The following is a 19,658-nucleotide window of genomic DNA, read 5'->3' as shown; positions in this document are numbered from 1 at the left end:
GGTGACCACCAGATCGATTAATCAGTACCAATTTAAACTCATTGGAATGCGTGCAAATTAATAATGGTATACCAGCAGAATATGCTTGCGCCATTTACCGGGTCTTGCTACATACCACGCTCAAATATCAGCACGTAACAGTCCTCCCTTCGCCAGGGCAGCAACCGTAATCCAATTCGGTTGTCGCACACCCGTTGCTTCAGAAAGCGAGCCGAATTGTTAGAAATTGACACCGATATAAGACCACGTCACATCATGTCCCGATACCGGCATTTGATGGGAACTAACGTATCGAGTTCCGTACTGACTTGATCAGCTGGAAAGTTCTTGCGTATACATTGTATAGGACTTGTCAAGTTACTAGCTGCGCCGCATTGTCTCACGTAACTCACGCCCGTAGATAATTGGCAGCTTCGGTTACATTGTTCCGAATTCCAACAGCATTGTCAGCGAATTCCGATTTCGCTAATTCGGGATGTGTATTATGACATCATATTATGTATCGTTTAGTTTCAGACGGTTGTGTAAAAGTATCGAAATTTGAAGTTTGAAAAATATTTTGTTAATTTACGGATGCCTTTTGTACTGTGTTTTCCGGGTTACCTTTCCAATTTTGTATAAGTTGTATCGCAACCGTTTACATCGATTTATGACACTGTACGGTGAAGCTACATACAGCGTGGGAAAGTACGGCGACTTTCCGGGCTGCCGTAACCTGCCTTCTTTCTTAGTTCTCTCACATTTATAAACCGCTGTTGTATTTTTTCCCATTCTCTCTCGTTGCTTCAACCGTTTCTAACGGCCGTCAACGCCCAGACCAGGCCCGGCTTTGACTAGCCTGTGTCGCCGCTTGCCTTCCAACAGTTAAACACAAAGCTTTCTCTAAGTTTTGTACACAATGGCGCGCGGTTCGTGTTATTCCAAGGCAAGCCCGGCACCGGAAAAGGACGTGAATAGATTCGCGACACCGACTTTTCCAACGTACATCCACAATCCGTACGTATCCCATTTCACAAAAGCACAGCCCTTCGCCCAGTTATTTCTACCCGGAAGAGAAAGCTACAAAAGCGAGTGACTCGAGCAGCTGGCTACTAATTCGAATCAAGCCCAGCTTCGAAAGCAGTTCTCGTCATTAGTTTTATCAGCACAACAAGCAAAGGCAAACCGAGACTAACCGGATACGGGTAAGTTAAACCTGTCACCGCAATACGAAGTACTATTTTTACCATAAATCTACCTATTTAAAATTACAATATCAAACGTATTTTTCATGCTCCGTATTGAATTTAAATTTGTGTTTTTACATCAATGGCGTGGTGCCGCCGACCCATCCGTTCTCTTACGCCTGAAGCATGACGTAAATAAAACGTTAAATAAACGGATGTAATAAAGTTTCGGTGGTTATTGTTTCACGCGAGTTAAATCTCCATTCCTATCCTCCTATCCTGTGCAGGTAACTCCCACGGCATGACTGATGATGCGGCCACTTCCTGGCAACTGTAGCACCGTCTCTGTCAAAAGATATCTCCATTCACTACTACCGGTAAGTTTAAATAAACTTATATAGTAGGGTGGGAGAATACGGGACACATTTGGCATATAACATTCAACTATCCTTGTCGTATTTTAAACAATTAACAACGGCCCAAGAAAGTCGTGAAGATACGTTTTTATTGCTATTTAAATGTTATTTGTTTACTGTCAAATGGACGAGAAAATAGAATGAACAGGTGTCCCATCTTTCCCCACCCTACTATAAACAGTCCTTCATCGCTATGTCGTCCGTCACGGTGGCTTTGGTTTATATTCAAATCCGATTTTGAATGTTTAATTAAATACACTCGAAATTCATTATTTGGTTACCGTGTGTGTTGGGCATGGTTTCGGGTCGCTGTTAATACAACTTAAGTTTATTGTTATAATTACGTTACAGGCTATCAAAACCCGGTTGTCGAAAATGAGTTTCTTTTTGTACCTATTACACTTCTCGGAGGTGATTACGGATATTACGCGTTAAATGCCCTACACGCTTGCCCTATTTGCGCCGGCTGAAGTATAGCCGAGTTCACGCTTCTTAGTAGTTAGGCATTATCCAGTTTTAATGATTACAATACATCGCTCTTGGACCGCTCAATTTTCGCTCATAACAAGCCTAATTAACGGGCAACTGTCGGGCCACTGTGACATAACAGCTCACGATCTGTGGGTCTAATTGTCGGAAAAGATGACGTCGCTCGACACTTTGATTTCGCTGGACGATTTCTGGTTGCCCGATTCCCGAATGGCAATGATAGCTGACGTCATACCTACAAGTGACTGATAGCGCGGCTGTGAGCGCCGAAGCGTGACAGCAAACACGTGTTTGCATCAGCTGATCGGTAATAGGAGACGAGTCACCCGTTTCATGCCAATCCTAACAGACAAAGTGAGTTACGGTCGAGATACTTTATGTATCGTATTTGCGTACGCAGTATATCACCGACCACCGTGACGTATGGGTTTCTTACTGAGTTGTTTGTATATATTCCGTACATTACGTTTATATATGCTTTCTATCCACTTCAGTCGCCTAAACCATTAATACACCGCGCATTAATAGCATTCCAGCTAAAACATAAACGCTTACTCACTAGTTTAATGTTATGAGCGTACGACACCGTTGTGACGTAATATAATTCCAACGGACATGGGGCAGGCCGGGACATAGTTAGGGCACTGTTCGGGCGGTACCAGGCGTCGCCAGACCTGTTATGTTTACCTATTGCCAAGCAAACAGCGCGTGCCTGTTCAGACGAAGTCGGGCCTCAACGGATAACGAACATTGCAACGGGCCATTTAAACGGCAATCTAGTTTTAATGATTGATAGAATGTTGGGTGTCGCAAGTGTGAATTGTAAAACGCGTTTTCCGCGATTCGAACTGAAAGTTATAAGATGTAATCCCAATGGAAAGCCGATACCCGTTTCCGCGCTTTAAATTTCCACTTTCCTTTCGAAAGCCGGATTTGCGAAGTTTGTGTGATTAACAAATCGAATAGCGAGAACAATGAAACAATAGTTTATCCCTAGCTCGTGACGGTTGATATTGTGACGTCACACGTAACGTATCGTGGCAGAAGCTGGGGGGAGCCGACAGGACACGCCTTGAAATCCTTCATAATTATCGCTACTTCGAAACGAGAGAATACGAGATATAAGGAGGTTACGCTGTGTAAGAGGCTGAGTGTGATGTCATAAACTGTCATTCTCTCCGCTCTCTCTTCCTTTCTCTTCGAAGTATATAAGCCAGCGGCTCGGCTCAGAGCAAGTCAGTGTTCAACGAGTTGTGTACTGAGCACGTGCAGCACTTGAGACCGACATGAAACGCAACGTTCATGACTGCCCCGCCTATTTATCAACATTATACCTTTAGGAGACAAGAGAAAAGCCTTTAGTGTACCATCATGTCGTGCCAGCATAGCGTTAGAGATAGCTTAAGCCCGGAAACTGTGCTTCCAGCGAACAGTCGAATGCGCATACATTAGTACAGGAGCATATGGGTGTCGTGTTGATGTTAAGCCAGCGTAGGAAGCAGTCTTCGATGGCGGAGGAAAAGTGGTGCCGTCCAACGACTCCCAGTGTGACCGCACTTTGAAACGTTTTCCGTATTTACTCGCAAAAATCGCCAGCGTTATTTATATACGGTGGAAACACCGATATGTACGGTTTCCTCGGTCCCGATGCTCCGATTTTCATTAAGCTTTATAAATGAAACGGCGATAGGTAAAATTACCGCCAGTAGCGCTGGAAGTTTGAAAGACACGTTCTAAATTTAGGCGCAGTTTAGCGACGACAAGAGAATGAATCAGTATAGCGCTGTCGTGGGTAGAAATCCGACTTTGCTTCGTATCCTAGCACTCGGCCGATCTTTTCACGTGATTCTGAGGCAGTGTAGTTAGCTAGTTGTTTTCTTGCCGAGATGGACTTGCATCCCGAACGGTTTATTTCGAACAACTGCTTTTTGCACTACCACGGAAATCACTTGACTGTTCAACGGCCGGGGAGCACAGCGCAGTCGGTGTATAATTGTTCGTAATAATCGGGCAATATTAAAATAAGCCTCGTAATAAAAGCAGATGCCTATACGAGTCTCGAGCGTTATAAGTATAACGGAAGGATGCGCCATTGTGTTCTCTTATGACGTCACAAATTGAACGAAGGCACGCGTGTTGGTTATTAATACACGTGGGCGAGGAGGTTGATACTATCTGGCGAACGTTTACCCAAACAACTGTCATCATTTTAAACCGCTGCTAGGCTAAATCGTTATATTTTATTTAACAGTTATTTCCCCGCGTGTTATAAAATCGGTATGTATTGGTATGGGAAACCATATTTGTAAGACCCTTCGGTTTATGAGAGTCATATTATAGAAATGAAAGTATATCTAACGTGTGTGGACTCGCCAATGTTGTTTGCCAGAATCCCGGAGCCATCTTCTTTACTCCCGTATGCGCTTATCTTACTCGTCTGTGTTTGGTATACCGCATAATAACTTGATTGTAAAACGGAGCCATTTTCACCGCTCGAACGGCCTCCATTTAAACAGGTTACTAAAGCCGGGCCTGTTGAGCAATCACGCTATTAGTGTTTAAAAACAGTAGCCGCTATGACGTTGAAATGGGGTCGTTTCGAAAATAAACTGTTAGGGTGCCATAACAACGGGCGGGCATGATGGGGCATGCAGACAGGCCCGGTCGGGCTGCTTTATGCTATTTGTTGGTCACGAGTATGGGCTGGGGCTCGAGTTACGTTCGTTCGACAATGAGGATCGCTGCTCAATCGACGACTCGCTTTTGTTGACGCTGATTCACGCACCCTGGTTCACACAGCCGCGATTTATTGTTCGACGACCAGTTTCGTCCACCGCAGTGTTTACGCTCGTAGCTTAGCAACCAGAAAGCACCTACACTCTGGGTCCATGTGGGTCTGTTGGTGTAGGTCGCTCAGGCAACCGACGTGATCGCCAAGATATAAAGCACGTGGTCGGATTGATACAGTCGTAGTAGAACGACCGCTTCTCAGAAACCCGACAGCTCCCGGTCTACTTTGTTGTTTATTTAATTATGGTTGGTATACTGAATACCCAGGGAGTTAGGTCAGAGTTTTACAGCCCACGTTATATGTTTTGCTTTTACCATAGGTGCAATGCAGTTGAGAACTGATTGAACGAACCCGGAACCTCGTCGACTTTTGCCCTGCTATCTGGTACAGTGTGGCCTCGGAACAATGGGCGGGCTGTGCAATAACAATAATACCTTGTGCGAGCATTCAACCAGCGGCAGGTACCGCGATATTTAATTCGGGCTTTGTTACGTGTGAATCAAATAACAATGATCGGAATCGGAATAAACGCGCCGAGTCAGCCGCGTCAACCACTCCTGCACCTCGTACATTCGACTCATCAAATCTCGGGCAGTTGCCACGTCGGTAAAACGCAGTGGGAGTTTGCTTAGATAAACGCATCTCGTACGCCAAAATTTGATTAATAGCACAAAACGTATTACATGGTGAGCAAAGCATAAGTTTGCGGCGTGCAAGGACAGCAGTACTTTATTTGATTTGTAGTTTCGAGTTCACAACATGGCGGTTTTGCGTAAAACAGTCACGAAGTGTATAGTAAAGCAAGAAGCTAAATTATAAACTAAATTTCTGTCTTCATCGCAACATGGCAGTGAGCTATCGTAGCAGGCTGTTGCAGTGGCTACACATCATGTGACGTCATGAAATCAAACAGCTGTTACCTCACTACCTCGTTGCGTGGAGTCCTTTCAACATTCGTAGGACGAAATTCGTTTTAAAACGGATGTCAGACAGCCGTGTGTTTTTGTTCCACCGCATAAAGATGCGGGCGGAAGGCCTCCGTGTTTTCCAGCAGTTCCCAACCGCCAAGTTCGCGAACGTTTCAGGAGAAACGATCTCTTCCGAAATTCCGCGAAATATCCCGATCCCTTATGACGCCATTCGCATGCACTTGCGTAAAACATCGATTTCAGCCTGCCAGCGATTTCGCGAAATCTCCTGGCGCGCAGTTTAATATAAACAAAAATTCGAGTCGCGAGTCCGGTCTGACGGCGCTTCTATCCCGCGATGTTACGATTTCGGCTTACCCAGCATGGCTTAGCGGAATTCCCTGAGCTGTCATATTTTCGAGCCACGAAAGCATTCTGTTTTCGCAAATGGCCTGAACCAGTGACAGTATATAGAATTGCGCCAGGCAGAACGTCGCATACAATTGAACAGTGGAAACAAGAGAAAGCCATATAAGTGAATTAAACAGTTTCTCATATTGTTATGGGTATGGCAGTGAGTCTCTTGTAGCAGGCTGTTTCAAAACCAAAACAGCCTCTACCTCAACGCCTTGCCGATTACAATTTTCTCATCGAATTAAGATTCCCACCAGGCTGTAGTATTGAATTAGTGGTATGTGTAAAAGAAGCCGCAATTTTAACAGGAAAAAACGGCGACCACCTTAGAATTTAAAAGCCTAACAAAAACTTTTAATTCGAGTATTGTTTGCTTTTTAAACGGTCGCTTTTTATTGGAAAAGTGCGGAACTTGTCGAGACATGGCGATGGCAGCATAACGGAATTCAATCCAAGAGCATAATTATTGCAAAGCACTCCACTAAACTGCAATTACGAACGCATTCGTCAATGAATGACTTAATCAAGTGCTTACATAAGCCTAATACGGTGCTAATTACTCATGTTTGTCGCCTTTCGCTTCTACGTATGGCTCACCGCTTTTGTTACATGCAGTCCGTTCTTATGACACTTAGCAACTTTTGGTAATGCTAACGTTACTAAATTGCGGTCACCGGGACGGATTGCGTTTAAACCGTTTTTAAATATTGACAGAGCTGTTAAGTTTTAATATGTCGACCATAGAGCTACCGCAACGATCTAATAATTAACAGTCTCTTATCTCATTTAGGTACCTTGTTGTTCGCACCTTGCCCGACCACAGCAGCCGTTGGTGTGAGTCACACCGCGGTTATCGCATTATATTAAGATTCCAATGATTAGAGCAATAAACGAAACTCGTAACCACCGCATACGAAATGTGTTGGGGCCTATTTCGTTTGATAAACTGGTACAACGTTATAAACATGTAAAAAGTCATAATATTCTACAAATTTGATTCAATTTGTCCATACAACAGGTGTACGGGTCAAACGTTTGATTTTAACCTATAACCAGTATCCACACTGTTTTATACCATACACTCCTATACGCAGGACTGGTTTTATCGCAGATTTCTGTTTAGATTTGCTCAAATGCAAACGTATTATCTCGGCCGTTTACTGATTACGATATATTTCTGGTTTGGTTTACCAAAGCTTATAACGAAAACACAACAAGCACGGTATTTATAATTAAATAGATATGTAGAATGCCCCATTTAGCAGTGTCCCGAACTTTGGCAGTATGCGCAAGTTAGGCCCTTTTGTAATATGACAAAGGGTTTATCCTGTCTGCCACATGCAGGGACGCCCAAACATCTTTAACTTAAACACTTATATGTTAAAGGCATACATGTTACTCATATGCTAACCTTGTAATTATAGTGTATGTATGTTTTACTATATGCTGTTCCGGGAACTTCAGCCTTGGCGTGCTCGAAATGGCAGTGATCGCAAGTTAGTGCCCTGTTGTTTTGCATATACAGGGGCTAAATTGCCTGCCACATTGTGTACCGTCAATTTGCTGCTGAAATAGCCAGAAAGGAATTCCTTTAGTATCCGTCTTAGCCAGCTTATCAAAGAAATTTCTTTAATTACCCATAAAAAGTCAGCTATTGTTTTAAAAATGTCAAATTTGGCAGCAAATAAATGATGACATTCAAAAGTCACCTTCAACCCGCCGCATTGTAAATGTTGGCAGAGGAGAAACTGCCTTCGGTTTACTCTGTTTTAAGCCGCTCTAAACATCAGTTTCTGCCTCTGCGTGACTGTTGCTGTCGCTGCGGGCAGACTGTTTACTACTTGCTCGATTTCGGCTCAACCGATACCGAAAGAACCGGCGTTAAAAGGTCAAGTGAGCTATTTCTCTCTTGTTTTCGGTAAATGTCGTTTGGCAGTGATCGCAAGTTAGCGCCCTGTAACAGCTTAAGCAACAGGGTCTAGCCTGCCTGCCACATTACAACCGAGCCATTCCACGACAGAATACCTCATTCCACGAAGCCGGCAGCGCCTCGAGGCGATTCCCAGACATTGTTTTTATGCTGATCTGTTATCTAAAGTAATATCTATTAGTTTAACAGTACAGTGATTGACAACTTACCGTTTGACGGCTATGATTGATGTTTAATGGCTCTTAACAAAAACGTAGAGCTTTTGACCATCTTTCTGCCATCGCCCTGGTACTTTCAACAAGTGGAATACCACACTCCAGCCTATAATTAGTCCTCTAGCATAATATATCCTACAATTCTTTAAAAACCAAGGCATTTTAGTGCCGACTGTCCTCCGATGCTATGATTTGGCAGTGAGTTGAGTTTGTTGCCCTGTTTATGACGTAACACAGGGGCTCAATCCAATGCCTCATGATAAGCATTACAATCAGCTACAGTTTTACGTAAATTAAAAGTTGAGTTGCAAAAAATGTATCGAAACCTCTGGAATTTTATTTAGTTTTCCTTTTTTGTTTAACACTGAGCAGTTATTCGACAACTGGAATAGTTTCACGTATTTTTTATATTGCTTTGGTTTCAGACCGCCACTTTTTTAGCAATAAATCTATCGTTCGTTAAAACGATGAACCAAGCTAAAAAAGTCTGTAGGTGTTTTATTAATTTAACAAGCAATTTTTTGGGTAAAGTTTTGTAGAGGTTTCGCTAAAAGAGCCACGCTGAGACCAACACGAACAAAAGGTTCTTTGCACAGCTGTCGACCAATTTCCTTCCTTCTAAATATTTACTCTCTACCACCACCTGACGGTTAGATTTATACCGATCCTATACGCTGTTCTTTATGATTCAATTAGACAACCAAGCCAAAATGCACCGTTTTTTTTATTTATGTTCCGCCATTTCCAACTGTTGTTGTAGCAGACTTACCTATAGAAAAAAATACTATTTGGTATGTATATATGGGATATTTTAGCCAATACAGAATATATACAGTTTAAAGCAAGAAACAAAATGCCATATTATTTGGAAATAAAAGTTTAAGTTAAAAACAAAACGTTCTTTCGTTCTCGCAAAAGGCACGATTCACATTATTTTACAAAACATAAGTTTTATTATTTATCTCTATGGATACAGTAGCGATGAAGACCAGGTTATAATTAATACAACAACAAGGAAAGGAAAATTACCCCCCAAAAAACGGCAGTCGTTATACACACCCTGCAGGCAAAAACTACACTTGAATAAAAGTGTCAGATAAAAGAGTGGATGCTAAACCGAATACGCTTACCCCATTTTCTAATCCTTGGACGTTAATTCTATACAAGCGTTCACTGCGTTCGAGTTGCTTAGTTGTGTTAATTATAGATTCCCGAATGTCTTCACAAGAGTCTTTTATATTCTGTTAATATGTAATCAATAAACCTAGTACAAGTGATTTTAAGAAGTGTCATAATTTTTGTTTAGGTTTAAAGTGTAATGTAGTTCGCTGGGAATAAAGATGCTCAAAGTTTTATTCCACTTTTCGTTCAATTTGGTACTACTAAACAAGAAATCTTTATAGAAATATATAAACGTAGCCTCATAGCTCTAACAGAGCGTTGTCATTAGTAAAAACAAAAATAGGAAAAAACAGTATCCATCTTAACACATAGTAGTATATTAAAGTATGAATGAACTATGCCTAGAAGTGTATAAAGGAAGATACGTGCGAGTTTCGTTATACAATAATTACTATTGCCCCGACACCACGTTGACCCGCGGAGGTGTTGGCAACGCTTTTTGCTTACCAATTATTACTAACAGCGCGTTTCAAATGCTGGTTTGTTGTTAACAGACTGATGCTGCAGTTACCAGTTACAGTCAATATATATAGTGCAGGATATAGTACTTTACTGTTTCGACATTGGGCTATTATGACGTATTGTGCTTTAGAATTTAGATAAGTTTGCAACAAAACAGATGCTGTGTAATAAACTACATAATTGCTTACAAATGATGTGTAACTAGAACGAGGTGAACCGGAGTGAGTAGAGTAAGATGAACTACTGTTTAATTGCTGTTTCCCAATCTTATCCTTGAGTTCGTCTCTTTCAGTCTTTAGTAAATTGATCTGTTTAGGTAAAAACAACACGTTTTATGTGTATTTATAAACCAGAGATCAATGAAGTAAAAACAACTTTTAAATCACATAAGCTACTTACCGATTCTAATAGCGAAGCCAATCTTTGTTGAAGCTGAAAAAGGTATATTTGGAACCTAAGTTTTTACCATAACTAAAAATAAATTAATTTAGCCTATATTGCATTTGCGTATATATAGTGACGATTCAATACAAAAACTTACCGTGGTTTCGTCTTCGTCCATTTGGTACAGCTAATTTGCTGGTGCAATTACAAACTATGTAAAACCTATATACGCTATATAGTTACCCTTCAGGCCTTTATCTGTTCTGCTAATGTCACAGTTCGCGGTCAAAATGGGCCTATATTCTGTTACATATTAATAAAAGGACGCTATTCACTCGGTTTGATTAAAACATCCAGACACGCCAAACAGGTTGTTTTCAAAAGAAGAATCACATTTTCTGTACCGAACATAGTTTAATATACAGTTTTATGAACCTATACGTGTATTTAGAGTATTATACATAAGAAAAGTATTTGGTTGTTAGGTTCATAAACCTGCAGGTCCAGACACGTCTATGATTTATACAACTAATTTATCAATGTGCTATAAATCTTTTCTTGGTGGAATGCGTTTAGGATTGATATCAATATTGTAGTCGTAGTACGTTGTGCCAAATATATACTTAGTATTTAACCTATATTTAGAAGTTGTGACACGGGTGTTTTATATTATAAGCTATATCAATGGAATAAAAATAGACTATATTATAGTAGGGTGGGGGAAGGTGGGAGACCTTTAGCTCATAATACCCATATATCTTGATCGTGTTTTGAACAATTAAAACTGTTTATGAGGTCGTGAAAATACGGTTTATAATTCTTTAAATGTTCTTTGTTTACTACCAAATGAGAGGAGAAAATAGAATAAAAAGGTGTCCCATCTTTATACACCTTGTGGTGGCGATTGTATATGTTTATATTGTGTGGTTAACAATTTAACTTATAACGAGACCACTTGCTGGTTGGAGTAATGGCTTTTAAATACGATTTTCAAGGACACACAGTACGAACACTATATGATAGCAGCACCGAGCCTCGAACCCACCACCTATAGTTGTGGGTATACGCGTGCTATAACTACTGTACCACAAAATATATACGTTTTTACAAGTTTCTTATTGCACTTACGATTTTATTTATTTAAACTGACAAGATAAAGTTTTCTAATTCACTTCCTAACCAATCACTTAACGCTGTTCCTAAATAAAAGCACTTTAGCACCATCTGTATAAAAATACCATTAACTCACTTTTGACATTGTGTAAGATTGGTATAGTTTTTTTAAGTTACTAGGGAAGTTGAACGTTAGATGTTTGTTGACATTCAATTGTTCAAAACACCTGAGGGCCTTTCGAGTTATTCTATCTGCTACAAAACAAAGTATCGCAGCTACAGATTAAGTTTCAACTCCAGGCAGAGAGTAGGGTAGGGCATGATGGGACACCTTTACCACATAATATCCAAATACCCTGATCGTGTTTTGAACATTTAACAACGGTCTATGAGAGTCGTGACTCGTGAGGATATGGTTTTATAATTGTTTGAATGTTCTTTGTTTACAACCAAATAGGTCGAGAAAATAGAATAAAAACGTGTCCCATCTTCCCCCACCCTACTATACATATATATAACTTGCTTTGGCCTCGCGTGGCCGAAATACGACAGTCGTGAAACACAGGTGTTCGATTTTATACGCCTCGTTCCCCCTTACGAGTTACCACGTAGTATACCTTTCTGAGTGATTATTTTTTCTAATTGGCTGACAATTTATTTTAGACAACCCAATAGCGACCACTGGGTTTGAGCAATCGCCGTTAAGTGTCTTGCTTAAAACTACGGTCTGCATTCATCGTATAAAAAGCACTCATATAAATAAGGTATCTGCCCTGTATCTTCACATCGTCTTTGTAACAATAACACCAAAGATTAATGTGTCAATTTTATTTCAAGCCATGCAGTCTATACATTGATAGATATAGTTGTTTAAAACAATCCCATTACACAGCTTCTCTTCTGTATCTTTCTCTTAGGAAGAAATCAAGGTTTTCTTGGAAAACCTTAATCTGTAAAACCAATACAAAAATAAAGATTATTTCAAGGTATAACATTATACATCATTTATGGCTGTTAATTGTGATTTTACCCATACTATTATATGTATAGTAGGCCGGGCTATAACTGTTAGCAGATACAAAAATATAAATGGCTTGCCCCAACATACCGTATTTCGTAGTATTCATATAATAGTGTGGGGGAAGATGGGACATCTGTTCATTTTTTATATTTTCTCGTCTCATTTGGTTGTAAACAAAGAACATTCAAAGAATTATAAAACCGTATTCTCCCAAAGACCGTTGTTAATTGTTTAAAACACGATTAGGATATTTGGATTATATGTGCTAAAGATGTCCCATCTTCTCTCACCCTACTATATTATTGTATGTTTTTACCTTCTTGCGGATTAATTTACATTCCTGTAATTTGAATGCGCCGTTATTCGTAATGTCCGTGCATAATGAGACCTGCTTTACTTATATTACAATATGCATGACGCTGTGGCCCAGAATGCTGGTTAGAACGCCAGTCTTTATCCATGAGGATACGGAATCGAGGGTCAACGCTACTATATAGCATTGTGGGCGTATGTGTTGTTGAGCAAGGCACTTATATGTCATTTATTTCAACCCAGTAGTCCATTATTAAGTGTCTAAATTACCAGCCATATAATTAAAAAATACATCGCCCACAAAGTTGCATATGTCTTAACTAGATAGATCGGGCAGGGTATAAAACAGAACACGCTTGTTATAATAAACTGTTGCTATACCTTGCCACGCATAGATATAGACAAGTTATACATTTATTTTTATGACAGGATAAACACTTCTATTTTTTAACGTACCTTCGCCTTCAGCCCAGCTATTTTACATTTGTACAAGAAATCGTTCACGTCTGCTTCTTCCTGTCTCATTTTCATGTCCAGTTTGATATTATCAATCTCTCTTTGATATATCTACAAGCAAATTGCCTTTGGAATTACATATGTATTTTACTATAGAAAATTCCACAATTAATACCTTCCTATATATAAATAAAAAAACGATTTATTACTATGAAATAAGGTACTGAGGGGTAAGGTGGGACACCCATTAGCACATAACATCCAAATATCATAGACTTTTTTAAACAATAACAACGGTCTATGGGTGTTTTGAAGATACAGTTTTATAATTCATTGAATATTTTTGTTTACTACCAAACGGGACGAGAAATATAACAAAATATGTATCTTTTTCCCCCACCATACTATATATTAATTTTATGGTTTCAAAGTAAACAAAAACATTGAAAAGTGGGTTTACCGAAACTTTTGTAGTGAATTGTTGTATTGGTCTGTTCAACAGGTTTTCATATCTTTTATCTTCATTCCTTTTAGCCATGAATCGTATGTCGACCAAGTCATCATTGCATTTTCGAATCTGTATTAATACACGAAGTGCTATTAAAACGGCAATGATGAACAATTTATTAAAAGCTTGTATGACTTAAAACTTCGTTATTACCGGTTTAAAACGTTCGTGTATATAGAAGGGTGTGGGGAGATGGGACACCTTTTCATTCTGTTTTCTCGTCCAGCATTTGGTAGTAAACAAAGAACATTCAAAGAATTATAAAACCGTACGCTCACGATTTCCATAGACCGTTATTTGTTAAAAACACGATCAGGATATTTGGATATTATATGCTTAAGGTGTCTCGTCTTCCCCCACCCTACTATATTATGTTCAGGAGGTGTCCTATCTTACTACATAGTACTACTATATATATACAAAAATATACAATTCTCCAACTCACCTTTGATTTTAATGCAGAGAGTCGAGCTTGAAGCTGAAATGTAAAATTTCATTGACAAAAATCAAATCATAGACATAAATTTCTTTTTCATTCAACATTCATTGAATTCTTGACATAACATCTTTGTGATTTAAACTATGTAATCAGTACAGCGTAGTACCACTCATAGTAACCCTATACAGTACCTAACGGTTGTTTGGTATTGAATTAAGTTGTAGTATACACGTACACATAATTACATTTATGGACAGTTATTTTTTATAAGTTATATTAACAAATTTACCGATATAATGTCTTCGTCCATTTTTTATCGTTGTACGAGTTGGAACATTCGTCCTTGGTCGTGCAGTTCCGTTTACTTCGAGAAAGTGAGCGTATTAATAGCCGCGAAGTCTCGTTGATTGGGAGCCACGGTATCAAATATCATAGCTGGAATCAGTAGGCACGTGCTGAACAAAGGGCTTTAGAAATACGAGAACCGAGGGCATATGATTTAGCAAAACGTGTCGAAGAATTCGTGTATTAACGTATTGTAAGCATGCTCTCTTGGAGGTGTAGGACTATACATGGCATATGCAAAGCAGGACCAAAACATGATTGTTGCTGCGTAACCTTTGAACTTACACTTTGACTTCTGTAATTATAAACGTGTAACGTCGTTGTCAAAACAATAGGCGTTTTGAAGGCGGGGTTTTAATACGTGTGATGTTGAGCAAAGTATCGCTTTCAACCGACGCGTTTGACCACAAAGGATATGGGTTCGAGGCTCGACGTTGCAACTATTGTGGGCGTGTGTGTCTTTGAGCATGAAATGCAACAAAAATCAAGTAACGCATTGTAAAATATCTGCTAAATTCATTAAAAAATAATTAGCAGTACGTTCCTTCCTTAACTAGTTTAAATTTTACTATATTTATTATTCTTTTACTAAAATGGATACAGCGTAGGCTTATAATGGTACCGCTTGGCGCTTATAATTTGGTTGGGTTAGACTTATAGGTAATTTTAGTATGACTTTAATGTAAATTGAAATAAATAAGGAATATTGTAATATTTTAAAGATCAGTATCGAATAAATTGAGATATGTTAGGTGCTTGACCAAATATGTGTGCGAAAACGCCAGACGCATTCAAAAAGCGTATTATTTATTTTGGTGGTGCTAGCAGAGTTTACTAAAATATGTCAGTAGAGTATACTATGTTTTAAGTGTACTATGGTGGTACCTACTGTGGTACTAGTGAAGAATCGTTTGAGAGAGGTTATCGATTGATACGTTAGGGGTATTGTTTGAGTTTAGTTGTTTGTAGAAAAGGATTTTTCATTAGCACCATTTTTTTTTATTGATGCATTTCTTAAAGTATGTAATGTTACTATTTTCAGGTGATATCACAGCACCGTTGCAAGATGATGCGATTTATGCTGTTGTTTAGTAGACAAGGAAAAGTCAGACTGCAGAAATGGTTTAACGCAATTGGCGACAAAGAGCGTAAAAAGATAACCCGGGAATTGGTCAGTCTGGTGCTGTCTCGACGCCCGAAGATGTGCAACTTTTTGGACTGGAAAGATTACAAGGTAAAGCTTTAAAGTCTTATACGACCCATGTTTGCCCATATTAGGCAGTCTGTTTAAAAATTTGGGAGAAATTGATAAATAATTCGCTATATGCGGTTTTGTAGTTTTTGCGAATAACCTATCCAATAATGCTTGATTTGGCTTCTGTAAACCTGTTTTAGTACATAAATTTAAATTGACACTATGCAGCCCAAAACTGATTTAAACACAAATGATAACCTTATTTTTTATTGGTGATTTCACATATCGCAATCAGTATCAGCGTCGCAAATTGAAGTCGATATCCTTTGGTTAAGATGCAAGCGCATAACTACTGAGATCCTGGTTTCAAGTCTCGTCACTGCTATCAGTGTTGGCGCATATGTCCTTGGGCAAGACACTTACTAGAAATTGCTCCAACCCAGTGGTCATTAATGGGTTGCCCAAATTGTCAGCAATACATAAAAAACTGACAATAAATACAATATTTAAATTAAACGATATTAATTTTTAAATCACTGAACTATGGTAACAACACAAACTATTTTTTTCAAACAAACTAACGAAATTGCTTTGCAAAAATGAATTATCAAGCTAGAATAATGATAAAATAACCTGTTGTGCTAAAAAAACTTTCTACATTCATTTTATAAGAATGGTGCCTTTTCTCTCAGGTTGTTTACAAGCGGTATGCTTCTTTGTTCTTCTGCTGCGCAATCGAGGAAAGTGATAACGAACTTCTTGCTCTGGAAGTAATCCACCGTTTCGTGGAAATTCTTGACAAGTATTTTGGGAGTGTGTGTGAGCTTGATATTATTTTCAACTTCGAGAAAGCTTATTTCATCTTGGATGAATTCCTTCTTGCTGGTGAAATTCAGGAGTCCTCCAAAAACAAGGTCCTACGAGCAGTGGAGAACTCTGATGCTCTCCAGGAAGAAAACCAAGAAGCAGAAGCAACAAGGAGCATTTTGGAAGAGTTTGGTCTCTCCTGAATTGCTTAAATTGACCAAATCCTTTTAGATGCAATTTCTATATCTTTAGTTATAAAGTGATGCCCCCCCCTACGTTTTTGAACTTGTTGGCACTTACACAAGCCGCTAGGACCAAGGTTTGTTTAATGTGCTCAATGAATCACGCCAATCATGCTCACAAATAATGTAAATAATCAAAATTTATGTACTGTATTTAAATACAATAAATGCTCAAAGTAGATACTCTACGGCAGAGAAAGCAAAAAAACTGCAGTTTTTAAAACAATACAATACAGGGTATAAGCACAGAGACAGTTACACGGTAGTAAATAAACAGAAGAGAAAATCCACAATTTTGGTTGAACTTGCGATGAATTTCAGCGTTTTGTATCACCAAATCCAGCAATGTTCTTTAAAACTTTTGCTCCAGAAAAGGCAGTTTCTACGAAGGCGCTACCATTGTCTTTCACACTTTGACTGATCTTGGCAAAATTGCTGATGTCGGAAATTCTGCAAGTAAAAAATGTGTTAGTAACTTCTAACTTGACACATGCATATTGATATTGCCATTATGCTGGCAATATTGAATCTTGTACAGAATGAATAAATGTAACTCACTTTATGCTTGCGTTGCGTGGCCAGAAATAGAAAGACATTATATACAACTTATAAGTTACCACGTATGTTTGCTTATTTTTGGCTTTTTTCACCCTTTTATGTATGCCAATTTTGGACAATGACACATACGTCCATATCGATCCTTGAACCCAGTACCTCTGGGTTAAAGGCAGGCATGTAACCACGGTGCCTGAATAGGTTTGACTTTTATAAAATATTACTCTTACCTGCGGTCCAAGAATTCCCAAGTATCCTTAAAATCCGGTGACTGATCTGTTAGCATTACAAGCTGGGTGCTGCCGTACAGTTTTGCCAGAATACCACGCTTGGTGTACCAGTTAATATCAGCAGAACGATCACCAGCATAATACCAAATGTCATCGACCATCTTCGCAAGTTCTTCTGCGCTCTTCGGAAAAATATCCGGTCTTGCCAAGATTCCCATCGCTTGTGGCCACGCTCCGATGCAAGGAATAATCATCCGGAGTCTGTACTCCACTGCGGATCGGATGAAAGATGTTACTTTAATCTTCTCTTCCTTTGACTCCTGCTCTTCTACAGTAAACTTTAGGTACTCAACCAATTGAAAGTTACATTTCTGAATGAAATACAACACAAGATCATCCCCACCACCAGTGAACATGCCCTCTGCAACACCAGCGTAACCTGCTTGTTCTGCCCCACAAGACAAAGCTTTCCTTGACCAGCCATGATCTGCCACAAAATCCAAAGCATTATCAAGAATTTTAACTTTCACAGTATTAACACTCTCCTCTTCTCCTTTAGTTTCATTTTCCTTAGTGTTTGTTTCTTCAGTTTTGGAGTTTTCCTCATTTTTTCCATCTTTTTCTGTTGTAAAAAATCTCACCCTTTTATTTGCTGTAGGTGCCGCATGTACTTTGAGTATAGGATGAAACATTAAAGCAGCTGAAAGCTTGTTAGCTTGCGTTCTTATGCTTCTCATTTGTGCAAGCGAGGTGTAAGTTCGCAGTGCATTCCTCGTACACCTATTCACCCACATTATTGATGTCTAAACTAAAAATAATAAAAGTAGGAAATATAAAACGAAATGAACTGAAAAATAGCCATTTTCAGTTTTACTAAATAAATATTTACAAATAAACAGCAAACATAATTGAATCTCAAAATTTATTTTGTAAACACTGAATGGTAGAATAAAAAACTAAAATAGCCTGTTTAACTAATTAGTATCAAGAGTGATGGTCATAATACTTAACATAATTGTTTATATTAAAATCCAGCTGGAAGCACGGTAACACAACAGACAGCCACGAAAGAATGTAATTTGGTGTTGCTTTCTTTAATGGTGCCATAAACTTGTCTGTGTGGCAAGGGTGTAGTTGAAAAAATGGCCGCAACAGTATAGGATGCTCCTTTTCAGTTATAAAACTCCATTTATTGTTTTCCTGTACGTTATGCTGGTAACTACAGTCAACTAACTCCCAACATTGAAGGAGTGTCAATGGTTTGCCCTCCAAATCACAAGCGGTGAAATAAAACACGGGATTGCTATACGAATTGCTGTACACAATGTGACAGTCAAAATTAACAGCAATGGCGTTAGTGTTGTCCTCTTTAGATCGCGGCTTTATCAGTTTACAGAACTTTTTTGTTGCGTATGTAAGATTTAATATATCATCTGAAACCAAACGCCAGCCGTCGCGCAAACTGTCGGAGGCTTTAACAAAAGAAGTACACATATTTATAAACTCAGCTTCCGTAATAAATGCCATGGTACAAGGGAACGAAACACGTTTAGGTAAATCTAAGAACAGAAAACTATATGATGCATCTGTATAATAAATCGAACATATATATCTAAAATTTAAAAGACATGAAAGGAAACAAAAAAAGGGAGTTCCCCAGATCTGCACGTTCTCTTTTAAACACAATTTGGCGACGCCTTGCGGCTTATTTACATTATTTCCTAACTGCTAGGTGTCAGTCGTGTTATTAACACCTTGTTTTGTCCTACTGTGAAAGTTTTTCAATTAATTTGTAAACGCTAGAGATGGTGCACTGTAACTCACAAACTTTTAAACATCAGAAACCCGTTAGTAACATATCAACATCTACGTTTTATCTTATTTTATGTCAGTGTGCAAGTGTAGATACAAATGTAGAATACAACATTTCTCGGCGAGCATAGGACTGTGGACATTACAGCACCCACAAAGTAACATACTTTGTAACTCGTAAGGTGGCACGAGGTGTATGAAACAGAACACCCATGTTATAACGACTGTCGTTTTCCGGTCACGTGAGGATAAAGCATGTTATTTTC

General features: G+C 39.0%; 4 protein-coding genes across 4 annotated transcripts; 1 reads left to right on the top strand and 3 right to left on the bottom strand.

Annotated features, from left to right (window-relative positions):
- Positions 1-9,035: 9,035 nt before the first annotated feature.
- LOC149729812 (uncharacterized) lies at positions 9,036-10,693 on the bottom strand. The gene is made up of 5 exons (XM_089887350.1): positions 10,515-10,693; positions 10,373-10,405; positions 10,162-10,281; positions 9,460-9,570; positions 9,036-9,098 (listed from the first exon to the last, which is right to left on the bottom strand). Exons 1-5 carry the CDS (start codon positions 10,533-10,535, stop codon positions 9,054-9,056), a joined length of 330 nt encoding a protein of 109 aa, XP_089743476.1. The 5' UTR covers positions 10,536-10,693; the 3' UTR covers positions 9,036-9,053.
- LOC149729810 (AP-1 complex subunit sigma-2-like) lies at positions 10,269-18,295 on the top strand. The gene is made up of 3 exons (XM_089887348.1): positions 10,269-10,414; positions 15,594-15,785; positions 16,439-18,295. The coding sequence occupies exons 2-3, from the start codon at positions 15,618-15,620 to the stop codon at positions 16,754-16,756; spliced, it is 486 nt and encodes a 161-aa protein (XP_089743474.1). The 5' UTR covers positions 10,269-10,414; positions 15,594-15,617; the 3' UTR covers positions 16,757-18,295.
- On the bottom strand, positions 12,284-14,623 carry LOC149729811 (uncharacterized). Its single transcript, XM_089887349.1, has 5 exons — positions 14,496-14,623; positions 14,213-14,245; positions 13,720-13,836; positions 13,260-13,370; positions 12,284-12,420 (listed from the first exon to the last, which is right to left on the bottom strand). The coding sequence occupies exons 1-5, from the start codon at positions 14,514-14,516 to the stop codon at positions 12,355-12,357; spliced, it is 348 nt and encodes a 115-aa protein (XP_089743475.1). The 5' UTR covers positions 14,517-14,623; the 3' UTR covers positions 12,284-12,354.
- On the bottom strand, positions 16,930-18,374 carry LOC149729809 (ubiquinone biosynthesis protein COQ9-B, mitochondrial-like). Its single transcript, XM_089887346.1, has 2 exons — positions 17,581-18,374; positions 16,930-17,245 (listed from the first exon to the last, which is right to left on the bottom strand). Exons 1-2 carry the CDS (start codon positions 18,372-18,374, stop codon positions 17,113-17,115), a joined length of 927 nt encoding a protein of 308 aa, XP_089743472.1. The 3' UTR covers positions 16,930-17,112.
- Between the last annotated feature and the right edge of the window lie 1,284 nt (positions 18,375-19,658).

Source organism: Ciona robusta, chromosome 10 (genome assembly GCF_009617815.1).
Source record: "Ciona robusta chromosome 10, ASM961781v2".
NCBI classification, from domain to species: Eukaryota; Metazoa; Chordata; class Ascidiacea; order Phlebobranchia; family Cionidae; genus Ciona; species Ciona robusta.
The sequence above is the reverse complement of the archived record's forward strand: the minus strand, read 5'-3'. Positions and strand labels throughout refer to the sequence as shown.

What these genes read in the sequence shown, in the direction of transcription:
- LOC149729812 (XM_089887350.1), bottom strand. Translation starts at nt 10,535, where the DNA reads ATGGACGAAGACGAAACCACG. An exon ending in TGGACGAAGACGAAACCACG is followed by an intron (nt 10,406 to 10,514) that starts GTAAGTTTTTGT and finishes TACCTTTTTCAG; the next exon opens with CTTCAACAAAGATTGGCTTC. An exon ending in GTTCTAGTTACACATCATTT is followed by an intron (nt 9,571 to 10,161) that starts GTAAGCAATTAT and finishes ACATATTAACAG; the next exon opens with AATATAAAAGACTCTTGTGA.
- LOC149729811 (XM_089887349.1), bottom strand. Translation starts at nt 14,516, where the DNA reads ATGGACGAAGACATTATATCG. An exon ending in AATTCACTACAAAAGTTTCG is followed by an intron (nt 13,371 to 13,719) that starts GTAAACCCACTT and finishes ATTTGCTTGTAG; the next exon opens with ATATATCAAAGAGAGATTGA. An exon ending in TAGCTGGGCTGAAGGCGAAG is followed by an intron (nt 12,421 to 13,259) that starts GTACGTTAAAAA and finishes TTGGTTTTACAG; the next exon opens with ATTAAGGTTTTCCAAGAAAA.
- LOC149729810 (XM_089887348.1), top strand. Translation starts at nt 15,618, where the DNA reads ATGATGCGATTTATGCTGTTGTTTAGTAGACAAGGAAAAGTCAGACTG. An exon ending in TGGACTGGAAAGATTACAAG is followed by an intron (nt 15,786 to 16,438) that starts GTAAAGCTTTAA and finishes CTTTTCTCTCAG; the next exon opens with GTTGTTTACAAGCGGTATGC.
- LOC149729809 (XM_089887346.1), bottom strand. Translation starts at nt 18,374, where the DNA reads ATGTGGGTGAATAGGTGTACGAGGAATGCACTGCGAACTTACACCTCG. An exon ending in TGGGAATTCTTGGACCGCAG is followed by an intron (nt 17,246 to 17,580) that starts GTAAGAGTAATA and finishes TTTTACTTGCAG; the next exon opens with AATTTCCGACATCAGCAATT.